Consider the following 15,829-nt stretch of genomic DNA (forward strand, 5'->3'; position numbering starts at 1 on the left):
TTGCCTATAATCCCAGATACTTGGCAGCTGAGGCAGGAAGATCTCTTGAGGCCAGGAGTTTGGGACTAGCCTGGGCAACATAACAAGACCCCATCCCCTAAAAAATAAAAATTACAAAGGAAATGTGCATTCTAAATGTGTTGGAAAACGCTGGTCCTTCCGTATGAAGATCTGGTGTGTGACTGACTCCAGCTGCACTTTGCCCCCACAGCTGCTGGAGAAGGGCCTCCCTAGTGTGCAGCAGCCCCTGCTCCAGGTGATCTACAGTCTTCTCAGCTACATGGACCTTTCTGTCGTTCCTGTCAAACAGTTTAATGTGGAAGTTCTGAAGACAATTGAAAAATATGTGCAGGTGAGTACTTGGATAACTTCACTAAGCAACCAGTCATTCCAGAAAGACAGAGCCTTTCCCTGTAGCTTGGCTACAAAACTGTCTGGGTGCCAGGCCACTCATTCATTCCTTGACATCCATGACACAGCCAGGGCAGTTAAGAGTGGGAGTTGACCACATCCTGAGTGCGATTCCAAAGAGAATGAGAGCACAAGACCCTGGCACATTCCAGTGCCTTCAAAAGACATATTTCTGCCTCTTGGGGCTACAGGCCGAGTATTGAAAGCACACACCTGACTTGGAGGGTAGAGGCAGAATCTTGTTTTTTATGTCTTGTTTCAGAGGAGAGGGGACAAAGAACTGTAGGAACTTTCATGTGTGCCAGGTTCGAGGCCCAGTGTCTCAACATGTGAAGGGTTATTCAGAGGCTAAAATTGTCACTTTACAGTTGAAAGGTGGTTAAGAAACTTGTGTAAATGTACTTGAAAATACTCCTACAAACAAACAAAAAAAGTTTGTTTGAGGGGATAAATAAAACAAGATGACAAAATGTGAATAATTGATGAAGAGTACAAAGCATTAGGCTAGTCTCTCTGTTTCTGTGTATATTTTAATATTTCCATAATAAACAGTTTTTATAAATATTTTTAAAACCAAGAGATTGGCCCCAAGACTTCAGTTAGTAAAGGCTGGAGCTGGTATTTGGATCCAAAGCCAGTGTTTTTGTTTTATTGTGCCAGGCAGCCTTCCTGACAGGATACTTGGTAGACATCTCCAAACACCTACAGATTGGTTCTTTAAAGCTGTACTCTGAGATGACCAGAAACAAAATTTATTTTAATGAAAATAAAAATAAATATCAAGGCCAGGCACAGAGAGTCAACCTGTAATCCCAGCACTTTGGGAGGCTGAGGCAAGAGGATCACTTGAGGCCAGGAGTTCAAGGCCAGCCTGGGCAACAAAGTGACACCCCATCTCTACGAAAATAAAAAGTAAAAATATTAGCAAGGTGTGGCGATGCACACCTGCAGTCCCAGCTACTTAGGAGCCTGAGGAGAGAGTTTCCCTTGAGCCCAGGAGGTTGAAGTTATAGTGAACCATGATCACACCACTGCACTCCAGCCTGGGCAACAAAATGATAGATAGAAAGATAGGAATATAAATAGATAGGAAGATAGATCAAATACACTAGAGCAAGTTTCTAAAGCCTGGAAGTTAATCTAAAACATAAAGCACATGACCACAGACTAAAGCAGGGAGGCTCTGGGCCATGAGAGTAGTGCAGGACCACCGTGGGGTTAAGTGGAGAGCGCCTAGCTCAAGAGTAGAGACATCTTTTTCTCTACATTTTATTTCTCCCTCTATTTCTTCTCTGGAGTGTACTTGGTAACTTGTAGGATTCAAGGGCAAATGCTTGGTTCTCTCTGGTTAAGCTCATTGATGAAGATAAACAGTATAAATTTTAGATATTCCTTTCCATCTTTACTTCACCAATCAAGTTATTTACAGAAATTACTTAATGCTAAAAGTGACTTCCAAGCATTTTGCAAGTGACATTGCTCCATAGTACTTGCCCCACACATAGGGTAGGCAGTCAGTTAATAGTTTCTCACGTCACCCACAGGAGACAGGTGGTCAGTTCACATCTTTCTACGAATGTGTGCCCCATGTTGTTGTTTATTAGTCTGTCCATTTTGTCTTAGGGCTGTTGGCCACCTCTGGTATTTTGTATCTTACCTCAAATAGTAGCTTATTTCACATTTAAACTATGGCCTCCCTTGCACAGAATCTAATAGATGTTTTATTTCATGTGCTTTGACTGCAAAGTCCAGGCAAAATAATAATAATAATACCTTTTATCAAGTTCATTTATCTATGTTCTAATACTTTTGTGGGAGCAGCACTCACTCGGATTGGAGGTTGTCAGAGAAACAAAGATGGTAAAACTAAGTCTTAAATGCAGAATAGGAATTTGACATGCCAATAAGGAGGTGAAAGGTATTCGAGGATGAGGGCATAGCATGAGTAAAGACACAGAGGCTGAGAGAGCTTGCCAAGTTTGGGGAACTCTAGCAGCAGCCTAGGGGAGATGACCCCTGCAGGCCATGCTCTATATGGACTCCACCCTGTCCACCAGAGGGAGTCTGTGAAGGAGTTGAGTCAGGGAAGTGGCTTGGTCTGAAGAGTTCTAGGAAGATCACTCTAGCTGGATCTGATGCTCTTAAGGGCTGCAAGCCAGGACACCAGTAAGGGGCCATTGAGATAGTCCAGGCAAGGCCTCAGAGGGTGCCACTGAACCAATGCCAGCAGGAATGCAGAGGAGGGAACAGATTACCAGGAGGGAGGGAAAGAAAGGGTTAAGAAGGGCTTCCAGATTCTTGAGTTAAGCAATGAGGAAGACAAGAAGTGAGAAGAAAAGAGGGCTGAAGGCAGAGATCCAGGCACCCAGGAAGCAAACAGAGCAGGAGGAGCCTGCGAACTAGGAGAAGGACCAAGAAGACTGGAAACCAAAGGTGGGGAGAACTTTCAGAAAGAATGAATTGAACAGTCAGTGGCATAAAATGCACTGGGAGCTTTTTTTTCCAAATGAAGGAGGTGCCTCCTTACCAATAATGATACCTCATTAGTAAGAATTTAATTTAGTTGAAATGGACAAAATTGGTCTTTTTTTATTTGCGTGTTTCCTAAATGTAGCTCTTTTTATATATGCATTACCTTTTTATGTCATTTGCCTTTTACTTATCATGGAACCTCCTGCACTGTTTCAAGTCAGTGAATTCTGACTGATCACTAGCTTCTCACTGGTCATTTTGACTTACATTAGCTTTTAAAAAATGAAATTCTTTTTAACTGTTGAATGTTTTATTTCCTGCAGAGTGTTCACTGGAGAGAAGCTCTGAATATCTTGAAGCTGGTAGTGTCTCGGTCAGCCAGCCTCGTTTTACCTTCGTACCAGCACAGTGACCTCTCAAAAATAGAAATACATCGAGTGTGGACTAGTGCTTCCAAGGAATTACCTGGGAAGACCCTGGACTTCCACTTCGATATTTCAGAGGTACTTAGCTATGTTAACTGTTTCTGTGAACTTTAGCATGAATTTGTAGTAGCAGAAGTCAAAAGTAGTTGCCTAGAAAAAAGAAGACTTATTTGACAGTTATTTCAAGTGAAGATTTGTAAGGACTAAATTAGGTTCTGCTTTTTTAAGAATCCATTGAGTATCATATTCACTGGGACTCTCAGTTGGCAGCTTTTAAAAATAGAAACTGGCCTCAGTTATGTAAAAAATGATTTTAAAAAGAGATATTTAAAAATGGAATGATCGTAAGCATTTTAAACCATGACCTTCACTCATTCTTTACCTCACAATGGTCATGTCTTTATATACACAACGTTTCTCCCTGAACGACAGCCAGTTCAGCAATCACCAAAATTTACAGGAATACAGACTTCACTTTTACGGTTGCTTCCCCAACCCACACTATTTTTTAAACAAGTAAAACTAAATTCTTGTCTTGAAGTGGGCAGGGGAGGGAGACAGAGGAGCAAGAGACTAGGGACCCAAGCTAAGGAGTCAGAAAGAAAAGAAAGGACAGGAAGTGATCCTGTTTACCAGGTAGTTTATGAACAAACATTTGGGAGGCCTGCTTCAATACACTATGCTTTCACATCTCTTACTCCATGACTTATGAACCCCCAAAGCAGAAACTGCACTCTGTTCATGTTTATGACCAGGGCCTGGTACAACATCTGGTGCATAATAGATCACTAATAAACATTTCCAAACACTGCTGAATGAGTAAATTCACTAAGAAATAAACCTAGTGTCAAACACTGCATTTTCTTACTCATAAGTGGGAGCTGAAAGATGAGAACACATGGACACAGGGAGGGGAACGTCACACACCGGGGCCTGTCCAGGAGTGCGGGGCAAGCAGAGGGAGAGCATTAGGAGAAATACCTAATGTAGATGACAGGTTGACGGGTGCAGCAAACCACCATGGCACATGTATATCTGTGGAACAAACCTGCACATTCTGCACATGTATCCCAGAACTTAAAGTATATTTTTAAGAGAAAAGTAAAGAAATATAACTGGTTTGCTTATATGGAACTTACTTGCACTATTATGTAGGTCATATCCAAGTTTGATTTTTATACAGTGGTCCTCACTGACCTTTCATCATTTCAGTTTTCAGGATGAGATACTATTGGCTGCCATTGTGACACCTGCATCTATATTTAATATGTAAATAACATTAAGGTTTCAATTTAATCCTTGTCTGTTTCACATTTTTTTAAACATGGCTAAGGGAAAAAGCTATTTTTACTCTGCGATTTGCGTTTATTGTGTCCCAAAGAGATACAAAAAAACATGCAGCCAGTTAGCAGCATGCCCTGGAGACCCAAAACTGCTGCAGAATGATGGGTCTCAAGAGCCAGCCATGAAATTGACTTTCTGCCACTGCCAAGGTCAGGCCCATGAGCCTGGTGTCTGCGAAGGAGACCGGCTCAGAGCTAAAGTTTGCAAAGTGCTGCTCACACAGCCATCCCACTCTAGGGCTCTTGGGAAATGAGATTTCTCAAGTGCTGCCCGAGTACCTGGCCCTGACCTCAGTCATTTGAATAATTGAAAAGATATAAATAAGTTAAATATATTTTTAAATAATTGAGAGTATATAAAGGTTGATGATTAAAAGTTGGGAGAAGGAAAGGAATTTTGGTCTCTTGTTCTAACTATAAGAAATTTTTTCAAGTTTAAACAATCAAAAACTAACTAGTTTCCTGCACATTTTGCTTCTCTTTATCAGTGGTTACTAAGGCATATTAAAGAACAAGCAGTTGCATTTTTCTGCTGCTGAAGAGGGGAGAAAATGTTGAAGATGCAAAATGATTCATAATGTATACTGGAGTATTGAGAAAATGAGCCCATTTATAACAACACTGAACTTCTCTAATCTTATTCTTAATCAAATAAGCCATTCTTGGTTGCTTCTGGGGAGAGGTGTTTCATATATCACAGAACTATTAAGACAGAAGAATGTGCTTTTGTCTTCTTTATTCTCAAGACTCCAATCATAGGGAGGCGGTATGATGAGCTGCAGAATTCTTCTGGGCGTGACGGGAAGCCCAGGGCCATGGCTGTCACCCGGAGCACATCTTCCACTTCTTCAGGCTCCAACTCCAATGTCCTCGTTCCTGTGAGCTGGAAAAGGCCCCAGTATTCTCAGGTATGCAATCCTAGACCCACAGGCCTGGGAGGGAGTTTAGGGACCTATTGAATCCAGATGGCTGTGTCACAAGGGAATCCTCCTTTCCCCATCCCAAGGTTGCCCATATAGGTCTCCACACTTCTAGGTATGGGGTCTTGTGACATTCCAAGGAACCCATTTTCTCTTTGAACAGTTCATTACCTTGAGTTGAAGTCTGACTCTTTGTTGCTTCTATCCATTGGTTCTAGTTCTCTTAAGGTCTAGAAAATAAAATAAAAATCTGGTCTCTCTTTCACATGGCAGCCCTTCAGACATTTAAAGAAATTCTGCCCCTCTGCCACTCTCCTAAATAAGTCCAAACAACACATCCTTAGTTCACCCAACCGATTCTATAGCACTTGGACACCCAAAGCGTTGTTAGGGCTGCACACCCAAGGACCACCCTGGCTGCTGTCCACAAAGCAGGCACCTCAGCCATAGTGACCATGCACAGGCTGAGCCATGCAGATGGGGAGGGGCAGGGCTACTGCTGCCAGATTCTCTGTCATCACAGCATAGGATTGTATTCACTCTGTGGTGACTGCCTCATAGCAGATACCATTGGGCTTCCTGTCAAGTAACACTTCTGCATTATTCAAGAGCCTTTGTTTACTTGTGACAAATCCATTGAAAAACTACCTTATGTGGTAAAGGAACTTACTAACTTACCCATCTTGGCTTCAAGCACAGTTGGCTCCTAGTACATAAGTGTCAGAAACCAGATTCTTAGACTGTCTCGTTCTCATGTCCCCACCTTCCCTTCCCAACATCTCGCCCCTTGTTTTCCCCTCTGTTGACTTCATTCTCAGGCAGGCTTTTTCTATGAGAGGCCCAGATGACCTCTGGCAACTCTAGGTTTACATGATCTTTGGCTCTGATGATTTCAGAGTGACAGAGGCCTTTCCCCTTTTGACATCCATAGCAATTCTAGAAAAGAGTTCTTGCAGGGTAAGTGAGGGAGGCATAGCCCCACTTGGTGCGAATGGAGCCTTTCCAAGATAAAAAGAGAGACAGTGTTACCAGAAGAAGGTGAAGTGGGTGCTGGGAAGGACAAAGTGGGTGCCCAGCAGGACTTACCTTCTCTCTCAAAGGTCAGTGCCAGCTGCAACAGAACAGGTTCTCAGTGAGTGTTCAGCTGAAAACTTCGTTGGAAGAGAGAAGAAAAACATAAAGCCAATTCCATGTCCCTCTACATTGACTCCTTCCCAGAATTGTAAAATGACCACTAAGATTCAGGAAAATCGTTTAGCAAGTCTTCTGCCATCCCTCAACCTCAAAGTCCTCCTGTCTCTAACCTTGAGCAGACACCATTTGAGTGTCTGTCCCCTCTATAATTTGGAAAGAAGGATGCAGTGAATTGAGTTCCGTTAAGAAGAAAAATCTAAGAGTAGCATTGGCCTCCTAGCAGTTACTGAATAACAAACTTTAAATCAGATTAAAGGGGGGAAATCATTTTAAAGAGATTAGGAAGATTGCTTTAAAAATTATCAACTCACCCATCATTCTGAGACCTGGGTTATCTGTCACTGGAAAATGTAATGGTTTATAGAAGAATCCCATGCTTATGGGGCTGGAAAATAGGTTTATGAAGAAAAGGAGCTGAATCTGTTTAACCAGCAGAAGAAGAAACTAAGAAAGATTTAATATGGCTTAAAATAAATGAATTTTTTCATTCTACAGAAAGTATTCTTCTATTTGAGAAAAAGAGACTGGTGCTGTAACTTAATAGAGTTAATTTAAGTGTAAGGAAAGCCTTGCTAATGCTGAAAGTTATAACATATAAGAAAAGATTATCAAAGGAAGTGATAGATCTCCTTGAAGAACCTAGGGATTGATTTTCACATACACACCCCTTGGGATAATTTAGATCACCACTGTCCAGCAGAAACATCATGTGAGCTTCATTTTACATTGTCCAGTAGTCACCTTTAAAAAAAGGAAAAAGACACAGGCAAAATTAATTTTAATAATAAATGTTACCTAACATTATATATTTAAAACATTATTTCAATATGTTTTCAATACTTTACAATTTTTAATTGCTATTTATGTTCTTTTTTCATACCTTTGTGTATTTTACATCTCAGTTCTCACTGTCTGTATGTCAAGTGCTATTGCCCTGTATGGCTAGTGGCTAGAAAATTAGAGTCGATTGGCTCACAGGACCCCATAATGAAACCTGCCTTGTGTTTCTTTTCCAGAAGAGAACAAAAGAGAAGTTGGTCCATGTCCTTTCTCTGTGTGGCCAAGAAGTAGGATTGAGCAAAAATCCATCAGTAAGCTCTGTCATGTACCGTAGTTACTTTGGTGTCATATCTCCTTTTTTATTGGTCTATTTTTGCCTTTGGTCGTATAATTTAGAGGATTCAACTGTGAATGGCAAATATGATAGCCACCGTCTTGAGCAAACCACTTGGCTATTTCTCCCCACATCATGATTTTTAATCACACTGAGTTCAGAAACAATGAAAGATCTTGTTGGCTGTTTCCTCATTTGTCTGTGAATAGTTTCTTTTCATTTTTTAAATTTCCTGGATTTTTTTTGTAAATATGCCCAGACTTTGTTACAATATGAATGATCATCTCTGCTGACCACCATGTATGTCAGATATGCTCATACCTCTTGGATATAATTTTACTCTCTGTACACACACTTCTTACTCTGATGTCCTTATCTTACCCACATACAATAAAAATGAAAATAATATGTTTTTTTGCATACAAACTTCCACTGATGTTACAGTAAAAAAATTAAAACAAAAATTATGCCATCAAGCTTTTGAATGAATGGATGATTGAAATGTTATAAGTATACTTTGGAAGCTTTTAGAAAATTTAGAAAAATTTGAAATATGTATGGGATTATATTACAACAAAAACAATAGAACTGTCTGCTGGTTTTACCAAGTATTTTTGTTTCACCTATATCACAGCATATTTATTATTTATGAAAAAGAAATAGCAAACTAAATATTTTTCAACTAAAGTAAGAATTAGCAAATAAATTTCTCTGTGGAGCTATTTGTAAACTTTCAAAACGGATCTACTAACATAGTTCATGAGCAGGTGAAATATTAGAAGCTCATAAATACTTGCTAAAGTGCAAAGTGATATTTCTTATCGTCTGGGAAAGCACCCCAGCCAGCCATCAGCTAAGCTGGGCCTCCATTTAAGTCACCTTTTTGGTGTTATTGATCAGTGGGTTTTCTGCTGCTCTTGTGACAGTATTTAGGACAGAGGGGACAGTGGCAGAGGCAAATAGAGCCTCCGAGCCCACAGCGAAGAGACACAGTATGTTTCGTCTCTGCAATGCAGCACTGCCAGTGAGGCCTCCTTCTTACTGCCATTGTGGTTGACACTTTCTCCTTCAGACTCATACTTCTGCCCTGTGCTAAGGCCTTTTCAGCTAGAAATATTTACCTGGAGTACATTACAAATAAGAGAAGCAGCACTAACTAGGAAAGACTGCCTTCAGCCAAGGAAATCAGAAATCTCTGATTGTCTTGTCTCTCTAGTTAACTAGTCCTCAGGGCTCTTTATCTCACATACCCCTTTGCAATCCCTGTGTAAACTGTGTCGGGGACTGTTATGAGAGGCCGTCGTACACATCATACACTATTCTTAAACACTAGAGGAAAAAAGTACTTTTGAAATCCATTCACTCTTTTTACTTTTGAGAGATGTTTATTGTATTTAAATTCTTATAAATGATTTGCCTACTTTTCAAGAACAACTAAGACATTATAATGGTTATACAAAGAATATTATTAATTTTCTTTAATATCAATCTATGTTCAGTAGAGGCTGGATAGCAAAACATTTACTCTCATTTACAGTTTATTATTTCTACCAAGTTCTACCAGAATGGCTCAGTGAACAGAACCTAAACATAGAAGTTAATTTTAAAACATTAACATACTAAAGATTTTAGTAGTAAAAAAATGTTTTATTTTGTTTGAATCTACAGGAGAGGAATTTAAGTATAAATTATGGGCCTGGTTACTCACCTACTCTTCTATGAACAAGTATTGTACTTTTTGGCCTCTGTTTTTTATTCATTACCAGTTCTGGTTTATCTCTAAGAGGGTTAAATCCTTTGTTCCCGCAGTTTATTCTACAATACCATATCTTGGTATCAGTCCTTAAAATATTATATGTATTTGATATATGTGTGTAAATGTGTATAATTTCTAACCCTAATCAGATCGGAAACAGTGGAACATTTTCCTGACTGCTCCAGTTTACACACACACACACACACACACACACACACACACACACAGAGTATACAGTCTTCGTCCATTAAGAAGCACCAATGTGATTCTTGAACGTTTTCCTGGTGCATGAACTTGCGTCTTTGCCACGAGTTTAATCTGAAGGCACCTGTCCAACATAAATAATAAAAGAACACTCTAAAAATACCCACTGAAGGAATTAGGTGTGTACTGGAAATACAGTGCTATGAAAAGCCAATTACAGTTTTTCATAGCACAAACAACCAAAGGGAGAACAGTTTCTCAGGAGAGGACTCTTGATTTGCAGGTGATTTTTTCATCGTGTGGGGATCTGGATCTACTCGAGCACCAGACAAGCTTGGTTTCTTCTGAGGACGGCGCCCGAGAGCAGGAGAACATGGATGACACAAACAGTGAACAGCAGTTTAGAGTCTTCAGAGACTTCGACTTCCTAGATGTGGAGCTGGAGGATGGAGAGGTATGGTGTAGTCTCTATCAAAATAATCCCTGTACCCTTTCCTTGACTAATGAAACCGTTCTTTTTACCTGCTAAATAATGAGTTTTTGTAACAAGATCTTTAATCGGAAAGTTGTAAACTTTATTTTGAATCAACTTATTCAAAGTACAGCAGCTAAACTTTGGCAAAAGTTACCACACCCTTCCTGTCTGAGCCCACGGCAAAAGCTGCCAAGTTATTTCTAAATGGCAAAGACCAGAGTTTCAGTGACCACACAGACTGTATGTGTGTGTGTGTGTGTAGTCCCAAGCTGGACTTAAAAAAAAAAAATCACAAAAACATTTCAGTTCTGAGCCTGTTCACTGGTACCTGGGTAAAATATGCTAAGCATTTAATCATTTCTAATGTGAAGTTTTTCTAATTCAACTCCTTCAAAGCTTGCCTGCTACAACATGAGACCACAGCCTGAGGGATCCAACATTTTTGTGCTTGATGAAATCATTAGAACTGGAAACAAAATACAACCCACACGAGAGAGCTCTTTGCTCTGCTTAGGTCGGTGGCTGGTGTTCTGGACACTGGAGCAGCTGAATTCAAATCTCAGTGGGCAAATGCAGATTTGTTTATTTTGGATGATAATCATGGCAATAAGACACTTTCAGCTATGAATCGTGTTTTTGAAAACAGGTATTGAGAGGAGGAGCATCACCTGCCACTCACCTTCATTTCAGTAGCTTAGAGGCATGTTCCACCTAAGAGGCAGTCTTTTGCCTGGTGGGATCAAAACTCAGTTCACTTAAGTGAGATTGGATTATGTAAAGGTGCCTGGGTTGTAGCCTTTGACAATGGTGTTGTCAGCTCATGTTTAACTGCACCAGATTTCCCAAAGGGCTCTCTGCTAATCTTACAATTGAGGAGGCAGGCCCAGATCCCAAGCGTAGGATGTCCTGCAGTAGGTAGGCACCTCCTTACTTAACTACAGGTTTGTGGTAAATGATGCTTCAAGTAGCTGCTTACCTTCCCTAAAAGGATTTTATTACTGACCAACCCACTTATGTCTAGTTGAAGCCAAAGAGCCCTCTGCTTTTGTCCTTCCTGGCCCACTGATGACCCTGGATGTCTGCCCCAGCAGGAGAGAACCATGTCCTCAGAATAAAGGTGTTCTTCACCAATTCTCTCCCTGGAAAACAAGCTTAGCAGACCCAGTCCTCAAGCAGTATAAAGGCACTACTATAATGTATCCTTGGCCGGGCGCGGTGGCTCAAGCCTGTAATCCCAGCACTTTGGGAGGCCGAGGCGGGTGGATCACGAGGTCAAGAGATCGAGACCATCCTGGTCAACATGGTGAAACCCCGTCTCTACTAATACAAAAAATTAGCTGGGCAGGGTGGCGCGTGCCTGTAATCCCAGCTACTCAGGAGGCTGAGGCAGGAGAATTGCCTGAACCCAGGAGGCGGAGATTGCGGTGAGCCGAGATCGCGCCATTGCGCTCCAGCCTGGGTATCAAGAGCGAAACTCCGTCTCAAAAAAAAAAAAAAAAAAAAAAAAAAAAAATGTATCCTTAAAATAACTGCCAGTTTAATTTTCTCCTTGAATTGCTTAAGAACCAATCAAAAGTATTGCAGCTTTCTGTGATATATAATAAATGATAGATAAAGCATTCATGAATGCAGTGAGGATTGTTTTAAAAGTCTAAAGCAGGCCGGGCGCGGTGGCTCACGCCTATAATCCCAGCACTTTGGGAGGCCAAGACGGGTGGATCATGAGGTCAAGAGATCGAGACCATCCTGGTCAACATGGTGAAACCCCGTCTACTAAAAATACAAAAATTAGCTGGGCATGGTGGCGCACGCCTATAGTCCCAGCTACTCAGGAGGCTGAGGCAGGAGAATTAGCTTGAACCCAGGAGACGGAGGTTGCGGTGAGCCGAGATCGCGCCATTGCACTCCAGCCTGGGTAACAAGAGCAAAACTCCGTCTCAAAAAAAAAAAGTCTAAAGCAAAATACAACTGTTCTGAATACTTTCAAAATGTCTCTGAGCCAGAGCTCAGAGTTCAGCTAATGTCAAAAGATCAGCTTCCTGATCTGACAACTGACCTAATGTTTGCTCTTAGGTTAAAATTCAAGCTTGGACACCTGTTTCCCTCTGGAAGTTAAACAAGGGAGGGAAAAACAGACGAAGCAAGAGAGGTATCATTTCCTGTCCCAGCCAGAGAAAAATGTTATAGGAAACGACCTAGCAGGAGTTATGTAAAGCCAAAGAATCTGACACAGTTTCAGAACAGCTCACAAATTTAGTTTCTATCAAAATAAAGGAAGGAAAAATCTGGGATGCCCATTACATAAAAATAAATATTATACTAATGTTTTTCAGGGACAAGAAATAAGGAATACTATACCTTTTTTCTAGTCTCTCTTAAAAATCACAGGGATTATTTTATCTTTTCTTGTTAAGATTTTATAAGAATCTGGCTGGGCACAGTGGCTCACACCTGTAATCCCAGCACTCTCGGAGGCTGAGGCTAGAGGATCACTTGTGTCCAGGAATTTAAGACCAGCCTGGGCAATGTAGCAAGACCCTGTCTCTACAAAAAATAAAAAGTTAGCCGGGTATGATAGCACATGCCTGTGGTCCCAGCTACTCAGGAGGCTGAGGTGGGAGGATCACTTGAGCCCAGGAAGTCAAGGCTGCATTGAGCCGTGATTTGCACCACTGCACCCAGACTGGGTAACAGAGTGAGACCCTGTGTCAAAAAAAAAAAAAAAATGAGAAGAAATTCACAGGGCTGAGAGTGTACATTTTACCCAAATAAAACAAGGCATAAGAATGTTTGCCTACTTCTCAGTAAAATCACAATAAGGGATTCTAACATGCTTGAGTAGAAGAGTGAAGATACCTGGACTTCAGAGTCCAGCAGCTCCAAGTTTGAATTTCACCTGGGGCACTGACCTTAGCTGTATGACCTTAAGCATGGATGCAGTTCCTCTTGGTTTCCGTTTCTTTGTCTGTTAAGTGGGTATAAGAATACAAGTTGAGCATTTCTTATCTGAAAATTCAAAATCTAAAAAGCTCAAAAATTCTAAACTTTTTGAGCACTAACACAACGTCACAAGTAAAAAATTCCATACCTGACCTCATGTTACAGGTCATAGTCAAAATGCAGTCAAAACTTTGTTTCATGCACAAAATTATTTTAAAATTGTATAAAATGGCCAGGTGCGGTGGCTCACGCCTATAATCCCAGCACTTTGGGAGGTTGAGGCAGGCGCATCACGAGGTCAGGAAATCGAGATCACCCTGGCCAACATGGTAAAACCCCATCTCTACTAAAATACAAAAAATTAGCCAAGCATGGTGGTGCACACCTATAGTCCTAGCTGCTCAGGAGACTGAGGCAGGGGGATTGCTTGAACCCAGGAGGCAGAGGTTGCAGTAAGCTGAGATCACTGCACTCCAGCCTGGTGACAGAGCAAGACTCTGTCTCAAAAAAAAAAAAAAAATTGTATAAAATTACCTTCAGACTGTGTGTTTAAGGTATATGTGAAACATAAGCAAATTTCATGTTTAGAGTTAGGTCCTATCCCCAAGATATCTCATTATGTATATGCAAATATTTCAAAATTAAAAAAAAAATCTGAAATCCAAAACACCTCTGGTCCCAAGACTTTTGGATAAGGCTTACTCAACCTCTACTTGCCTGTAGAGCTGACATGAGGATTAAATAAAATAACGTATGTATAATGTCTAGCAAAGTGTCAGGTACATAGCTAGCATTCTAAATGTTAGTCTCCTTGTACTATCGTTGGTGAATAATTTTAGTATATCCTCATCTGATAAAGTTAGGCATAGTTGGCTTTCAGATCAAAACACAGTTGTCAAAAAAGAAAGACAAGTCATTTTGTCATATCTATTTCTTTTCATCAAAGTCTCAATTTATTGAATAATATCTACAAGAGTTTGCCCTTGAATTTTTTAGAATCTTTAAAAGGTGCTATGTCTTTGCTGTTAATTGCACATCAGCAGTAAACAGATCACGATTTGTGAACAGGCTCACGTGATACCACCTTTATTTCCAGTTGATGACCCTCATTCGTGTTCTCATGACGTTTAATAATTTTCTCACAAATACATATTTAGGCATTCCAAAAAAAAAGTGTTGAGGAAACCAAGGTTGAAAGCTATTTCAGAAATTGTAGTAATGATTTGTTATCCCAGCTCTATCATCCACAGCCAAGGGGTTTGGAATTTCTGATGTTTAATGTTGATTTTTCTCTTCGGAGTTAGTGTATATTTACCTTATTTTTTAAGGTGCATCTACTGAAGTGTATATTATTAGCACTGTTAGTGTTTTGTTAACACTAAGAAAAATGTTTTTCAGTCTCTTTAATATAATCATTGTAAATAGACCTTTTGTTTGTTTTTCTGTTCATTCAATCTGCTACCCAGGAACTTCAGGTAAGATGATGCTATTTTTAATTCAGATATGCTAGTAGATGTTTTGCATCTTTGCAGATTTATAACAACATAATTGCTTTTTTCATCCCTTTCAGAATATATATGCTTACTTGCGTGCATATTTCCATTTAGGTGTGTGATATAAAAGGTATTTTTCTTGGCTGCTCTAGTATGGAAATGTCTTCTAAAATGTAAATACATTTTTAAAACCTTTATATGCCTAGTTCTGAAAGTTGCATGATTATATCTCTTGAGAGAAATGGAGCTTTCAAATCTGATCTATGGAAATCCTATCATTTCTCATTAAGTGGTTGCACACTGGATGGGTTTTATTTTTAGATTCTTGTATTAAAACTGAAATTGCTGGATGCGATGATGGCTCACACCTATAATCCCAACATTTTCAGAGCTCGAGGTGGGCAGATCACTTGAGGTGAAGAGTTCGAGACCAGCCTAGCCCACATGGCAAAACACTGTCTCTACTAAAAATACAAAAATTAGCCATGCCTGGTGGTGCACTCCTGTAATCCCAGCTACTCAGGAGGCTGAGGCAGGAAAATCCCTTGAACCCAAGAGACAGAAGTTGCAGTGAGCCAAGATCGCACCACTGCCCTCCAACCTGGGCAACAGAGCAAGACTCGGTCTCAAAAAAAAATAGTGAAATGAACAATGTGCATCTAACTATATACCATATATACTTTCAGTTGAATCGTTTTTTTCCCCAGGAATTCAAGGGTATCTCTGTCTCTGTGTAGTGACTAGATAACTTTTCATCCAAACCCAGACCCTTTTGAAAGTAAAAGGGCATACTACTAATATTTATGCCCAAACAACAGGCATTAAAACTGGATCATCCTGGACAAATTGACCTATGATCAGTCTCTATCTATGTATATCAGACTTAACTTTAAGTAGAAAATTTGGGGGAACATATTTTGACCACAGTGCACCCAAGTTTCCTCAACAATAATCCTTCTTTGACAAAGTTCTAATATGAAAAAATGTTTCAAAAAATGTTATTTCTTAACATTTCTAGAATGTTTAATCATTAATACTTTCCCATCTCAGTATAAATACTGAGTGGTTTTTAAGTTTGATAA

The 15,829-nt window shown here is 40.1% G+C and overlaps 1 protein-coding gene and 1 long non-coding RNA gene across 9 annotated transcripts in view; one reads left to right on the plus strand and one right to left on the minus strand.

Annotated features, from left to right (window-relative positions):
* FRY (FRY microtubule binding protein) overlaps positions 1-15,829 on the plus strand; it is a 455,382-nt gene that overhangs the window by 394,183 nt on the left and 45,370 nt on the right. For all 7 annotated transcript variants that reach the window (XM_064361739.1, XM_064361738.1, XM_012465518.3 and 4 more), the window contains 5 exons: positions 212-352; positions 3,207-3,386; positions 5,398-5,559; positions 7,782-7,856; positions 10,123-10,293. In XM_064361739.1, the coding sequence (XP_064217809.1) occupies positions 212-352; positions 3,207-3,386; positions 5,398-5,559; positions 7,782-7,856; positions 10,123-10,293 (729 nt within the window). The remainder of the gene's footprint in view (positions 1-211; positions 353-3,206; positions 3,387-5,397; positions 5,560-7,781; positions 7,857-10,122; positions 10,294-15,829) is intronic.
* Positions 6,378-15,829, minus strand: part of LOC105726193 (uncharacterized) — a 38,329-nt gene continuing 28,877 nt past the window's right edge. For both annotated transcript variants that reach the window (XR_001109461.3, XR_001109460.3), the window contains 2 exons: positions 13,224-13,279; positions 6,378-7,506 (listed from right to left, as the gene is read on the minus strand). This is a non-coding gene — a long non-coding RNA (uncharacterized LOC105726193). The remainder of the gene's footprint in view (positions 7,507-13,223; positions 13,280-15,829) is intronic.

Source organism: Aotus nancymaae, unplaced genomic scaffold, assembly GCF_030222135.1.
Source record: "Aotus nancymaae isolate 86718 unplaced genomic scaffold, 86718_ANA_hifiasm-v0.15.2.pri h1tg000043l, whole genome shotgun sequence".
NCBI lineage: Eukaryota > Metazoa > Chordata > Mammalia > Primates > Aotidae > Aotus > Aotus nancymaae.